We start from the raw sequence: 6000 nt of genomic DNA on the forward strand, positions 1-6000 counted from the left end.
TCTTTCTTTATATGAATAATAGTTTTTCTCAGAATCCAACCCTAAATCTACATTTACAGCTAAATTCTTTTTAATGTAACATGATTTATTTCAATGAGCCAGTGAAATCCACTTAGGAAGATCTTCGTGTGTTGGTCTGTCACTAACTGAGCTTACGATGTGATGGAGTTTTCAGTCACACTTGACATAAAGTCTCCTCCATGTCAATACAGCATTGATCTCTCTGGCCCTCAGTCACTGTCTATTAGAAACCGGGACTGGCGGCCTGGCCAGACAACATAACTTATTATACAGGCCTAATTAAAGTGGTAGCGTCTTCCTTTTCAAATCACATAACACATATCCCAAATTCTACTATTTGACAGTCAGAAAACGCACTATAAATAGAAAATGCTGCATTGAATCTGCTAAAATTGCCTTTCCTCACACCCACACAATCAGGACAAATTGAAGCTCAGTACCAGCCTTTTGCAACAGTCGCATTTTGCCAAACATCCACAAAAATAGAATTCAGATACTCCCTCAGCTGTCATTGAAATGCACAGCTACCAGCTGCTGTCCTGTCCACTGTGTGGACATGGCTGGATGTCAGCAGGCTTAGCCAGCACTGCGCCTTGCATATGAAACAGGACATAGGCCTATATCCCCTTGGGGAGTTCACTTCCTCTAAGCCCCCGCCACTGCCCCACCTCCCCCCAGAAACAAGCAGCCCCTTCAGCTGGAGGCCAGCTATCCCGAGCAGCAGCAAAGGCTTCTCAGGGGTGGGGGTGGCCATGCAAGTAAAAGAAGAACTTTTATCAGCCAGAGAATAGCAGCCAGATATTTGGGTGCAACGTTTTAGAACTAAATATTAAAAGACAAATGTTTTGTCTCCTTTTTTCTGTATTCTGGGCATAATGCTTTAGGGTTATAACCCTAGTCAGCTTTTTTTGTAGTGGGCCACAGGATAAAGCAGGGAAACAGCCTGCAGGAATGTGCTGGGTGTCAGCACAGTGAGCATAAATACAAATACATAGCTTCTACAGCGTTGTATCATTTTCTCTGGAGTCTTCATACATGTCTGTCTTCTAAACAATCTGATTCCCACCACTTCCAAATGAAAATTCATCACCGGCTTAGAGGAAGTCTGGGTTTCCTTGTTGTTTTCACCATTTTCCAGCTGAGCCATAAGGACATGCATGCACAGCTACATGCTTCATTTAGGCCAAGTGAAGAGGGTTTTCATAGAACAGTCGTGTAAACCAGCTTCACCTTTCTGAAGGAGTGGCAGGTCTGGAATGTAAATGTAGACTGACAGCCTGTCTGCCTCTAGGTCAGCATCCATCTGTAAAACAAATGTGCTCAATTCCATGACTTCAGCAGAGAAAGCCTGCTTTTTTTTTTTTTTTTTTTTTTCCAACACTGAATGAGCTGTAGAACAGAGACTGCACAGCACCCAAACAAGAAACTCTGATGTAAAACCTGCTGGTTTTGTACCAAGCATGAGTCAAGCTTGAGCCCAAACGTCCACCACCCCCTTCTCATATCTCCCTTAAACAGACAGACTGTGGAGAAATCACATCATCTTGAGGGCAAATTATAAAGTTAGCAACCTCCAAAATCTGCAGCCGCAGTCCTTATCTAAACATCCTGATGCGGAAAGCCACTGATTATGTGTGCCACCCACATGTGTACCAGCCAGAAACCAAAAGACTTACAGCAATGGGCTGGCGTGAGCAAGTCTGAGAAGTGCTCCACACCCAACATATAAACTAATTTAAACAATTGAACAGTTCACTGCATTTGCTCATTTCTGTTTACAATCAGCACTGTGGCTCACTTCCTCTAAGAACAGAGAATGAAGTTTTATTGCAAATTCTTGCTTCATCCATAAATGCGGACGTGCTGCAGAAAGAGAAAAGCTGTTTTCACTCCAGTGGTCTGTGATTCAAAGGAAGCTCTTAAAAAAAGCGTCTGCAAGGAAATGCGGCAATATCACTTCCTGTGTCTGTCTGCATGCACGACTGCTGTTAAACTTTTGTAACAGCCTCATTAATATTCACGGAGCTGCCCAGTTGTCGGGTTGACAGCATGTGGATGACGGCATTTTCTCGGGTGCTGAAAGGCAGAAAGCAGAAAGACGCAGTCTAGCACTCTGCCTCACATCCTCTAAGAACATTCTCAAAGTACCTCAGCTGCGCTGAAATGTGCTGACAAAGTGGAGCTCTGTTGCCATAAGTCGAGCAATATTCGTCAACTCCTACCCAGCATGTATTCCCTCATTAGTGTTTCCTCAAACAAGGTCCTTGAGGGAAAAAAAAAAAGAGAAGAAGTTGAATTAAAAGTGGGGCAGGGGCTCAAATGAGCCTTGGGCTTAACACTTGGGTGTCCCGTCGGCACTTCTAAAAACAGAAGAGGCCCCTGAAAGTGGGGGTCCTTGAGGTATGCCCACTCGACTCTGAATGAAAGTGTGTGCCAAGAGTGGGTATTCACCATGCATGGTAGGACTTTGGCACTCTTAAGGACATCAAGGGTTTCCCTGATTTCTCTTTCTCTGGCAGAGTCCCCTGAAAGAAGCCTCCATGGAGGACGGGAGGGAAGCTGCTTGTAAACACTTTTGCAGTTGCTTTCTGTGCCTCATCAACAAGGCTGCTGACCCTGCTCGCTTTCAACCAGACTGGAGTAAAAAGTGGGTAAGAGGAGAGAGATGAGTGCGAGTGCATGTGTTTCAGAGGTGGGTGGATGTTCAGGGGGGATGGGTCTGATGTTTGCTGAATGCTCCCCTTTGTTGGGATCATATTATGTTTCCACCACAATACTTCTAAACCCTGCTTCATCAACTCCATTCATGTGTAACAGTTCATGCAAATGGCCGCACTGGCCTTTTTTTTTCTAGAGGTGAAGTGGGGGGTGGGATTCTTTTTAATCAGTCTACCACCCAGCTAACCTCACTGCAAACTCATGCCTTCACACCAAACACAGGTTATAATCCCTTCATACAGCTTTACATTCAATCAGACAAAAAAAAAGCAGGACTGGGGCGGGGAGGGTGAGGGGGGTGTCAGAAAACCAGATCCAATGTCTGAACTTCTTCATATGTTTGGAAGTACTACACCATCACAAAAACCTCAGGGAACCTGCAGAGCCAAAACCTACATGGATGCTCTAAATCTGATCTTTCAGACATTTCAAAGAGAACAAAGTGGACACAAGACAGGCCAGTGTTACATACATTTAATGTGACACACAAGGCTCCACTAACACACACACACACACACAAAACTGGCCAATTTTATCACAGTAGTCCCACTGCTGACTGCTGACTCCCATGGGAGCACACACACACACACACACACACACAACCAGAGATGCAGACGGAGAAACAGAAAGCTTCTCTTCCACTGAAGAGTGAGTGAGTGAGTGAGTGAGTGAGTGTGTTTGTGTGTAGGAAATAGGAAATACCGTTCAATCAGAAGTAGGAAAGAATTATTTCCTAGGTTTCATGTAATTCATGTTTAATCTACCCCCGCCCCCTCCCAACTGCTGTTTGCTATTACCCATTGAGGCATTTGTTGGTAAATGAGGTTGTATTTACAGTACAGACCAATAAAAGCAAGCCTGAGGTGTTTCACAGGCAAATAATGGCTTTATTGCTGTCAGAGGTGTTTTGTTGTCACTGCTGGATGGGCCCCAATTAGTGACAATATGGCAATGATGACCAAATACTGAGCGGTTTCTCTACAGGAGGGGTCTCTTGGCCCCTGACAGATATGTATTACACAGCAGGCATCCAAACAATTTGATTTAGATGGTACAATCAAACCTTTTTAATGCTCTCCAACAGGGCCAGATCCAGTTTCACAGGGGCCACAGGGTCCACTTCAGGACAGGTCTACTGTAAATTTTTGCCCGGACCCCAAAACCTGGTTTTAACACGCTACATGCATCAACCTGCTGGCTGTTTAGTACATAAGATGTTGAAAAATAATGGACTGGACTATGAGGCTTTAACTGAGCAGCAAATGAAAATAAAAGAAAATGACCAACAGCGTTTAAACTGGATGCAATAAAATGGAAAAACGAAAACAAACCAAGGATGCAGCAGCACACAGTAAAGGAATAAATCAGGGCTCCGTGGTGAGGCGGGCTACAGCATGAGGACCAACTCACCCTGGAGGATGCTTTCCTCTTGTACTTGTTGGCGAAGTCAAATTTCTCCTTGATCTCGTCCAGGAGCTGCTCCAGACGGGTCTTCTCCTCTTTCCCCGTGTAATCCTGCCCCAGGAGGATGTACGCCCTCCAGTTGGCCGAGTCGAAGCCCCAGTGGCAAGTCCTGTTCTCCTGCGCCTTGTGGCTGTGCACCACGAACTTATGGGTCGGGTACATGAGTCTGCAGTCCATGCACTGAATGCATGCTGCGTTGGGGCTGGTGTACAGCTCCGGCACGAACAAGCCCTTGCACTTGCCGAAGCACTCGTGGTAGACTTTGAAGCTCCTCTCGGTGAGCTCCAGCTCCAACGCGCCTCCGCTCAGCTCCTTCTTGCAGCGCGGCGGGTAGGCGCCTCCGTAGATCAGGGCGTTGCAGAGCCGCTCCGCGTCCGTCTTGGTGATGAGGCCACAGGACGGCGCCGAGAAGGGCAGGATCCCCATGACTTTGAGGATCTCCAGCTGGTCCGCCGTGCACCGGGAGCAGTAGATGTGCAGCTCGTCGCACACGGAGTTGATCTGCTGCAGGGTGAAGTCCCGCAGCACCGTGTTGAGGATCTGCGGCAGGCACAGTCGCTTCTCCCCGCCGACCACGAAGCAGGAGATGGTCTCGCCTTCCAGCACCGTCTCGCACCTCTCCGTGGAGCGGTCCGACGGGATGAACAGCGGACCAGGCATCACCGGCGGCGGCAGATGCTGCAGAACGGGCTCGGGCTCCTTACCGTCCTTCTTGAAGAGGAGCTCATGCTGCCACCGGGCAGAGAAAGCCGCCGGTCCGCCGAGAGAGCTCATAGAGCTGAGGTGAAACTGCTTCAGAGTTTGTTGCAGTCCCGGATGAGGTTGGAAGCTCTGCCGACTTACAGTCTCCATGTTTTTCCTGCAACTTTAGACGCGTAAATCCTTCTCGTCGTCGGCAGGGAATCACGAGTATCTATCCGATCCTGAACCTGGTGGATCCACGGTGTCCCAGAATTAACCAAAATTTCGAAGCGCTTCATCAAACATCCAGTAAAAAGTCCCAGACGGTGAGTTTACAGTTTGATTCCCGTGGCTACTGAGTGAACACCGGCCAGTCGCTCCCTGCAGCGGCTCGCCGACTGTCCATATCTGAGGGGGAAACGTTTCTGAAAACTCCACTGGAGCCAAAAGTTGCGTTTGTCGGTGGAAAAGAACCAGACGCCTGAGTTATGGGTCGATACAGCTCGATAAGAAAATCCTCATTTGAGGCTTTTTGCGCTGTCGAGGACTGTTGCTGTTGCTGCTGCTGCTGCTGCTGCTGCTGCAATCCAGTCCGTCTGCCCCCGCAGTTCACTCTGACTGTATGGAGATGAGAAGTCTGAGAGCCAGCCTGCCCCCCACCCCCCAGTCTATGGCACTCGCTCCCTCGCTCTGTCTTTCTCTCTCGCTCTCTCTCTCTCGCTCTCTCTCTCTCTCGCTGTCTCTCTCTCTCTCTCATGCGCCCCCTCCCTCTGTGTTTGTGTGTCTGGCTCAGTCATTGAGTCCCAGCCAGGAATGTGAGTGACTCTGCAGGCAAGCCGGGCTCTTCCAGGAACGGGCCACCACCCCCTCCGCTAGGCCTGCAGAGCGCACAGAACAAGAAAAAGCAGTAAAGAGAGAGAGAGAGAGAGAGAGAGGGGAAGGATGCTGCGTTCACGTCGTATGGGAAAACCGCACTAAACGCTGAAAAATAAACACTACTTAATAATCCGATTTCTAGTTTATGTTACTTCATTCGTCTGCTTCACTCTAATTGGTGTGAAGAAGCATGTGTGAACTATGTGCAGATAATAATCGGTTACTCAAAGTACTAAGATC

The 6000-nt window shown here is 48.0% G+C and overlaps 1 protein-coding gene across 1 annotated transcript in view; it reads right to left on the bottom strand.

The window, feature by feature from the left end:
• The window catches only part of skia (v-ski avian sarcoma viral oncogene homolog a), a 65307-nt gene extending 59800 nt beyond the window's left edge, over positions 1-5507 (bottom strand). The window contains exon 1 of the mRNA XM_026332143.2: positions 4150-5507. Within this exon, the coding sequence (XP_026187928.1) occupies positions 4150-5055 (906 nt within the window). The 5' untranslated portion in view covers positions 5056-5507. The remainder of the gene's footprint in view (positions 1-4149) is intronic.
• Positions 5508-6000: the final 493 nt, after the last annotated feature.

The sequence above is a fragment of the Mastacembelus armatus genome, chromosome 7, assembly GCF_900324485.2.
Source record: "Mastacembelus armatus chromosome 7, fMasArm1.2, whole genome shotgun sequence".
Lineage (NCBI taxonomy): Eukaryota > Metazoa > Chordata > Actinopteri > Synbranchiformes > Mastacembelidae > Mastacembelus > Mastacembelus armatus.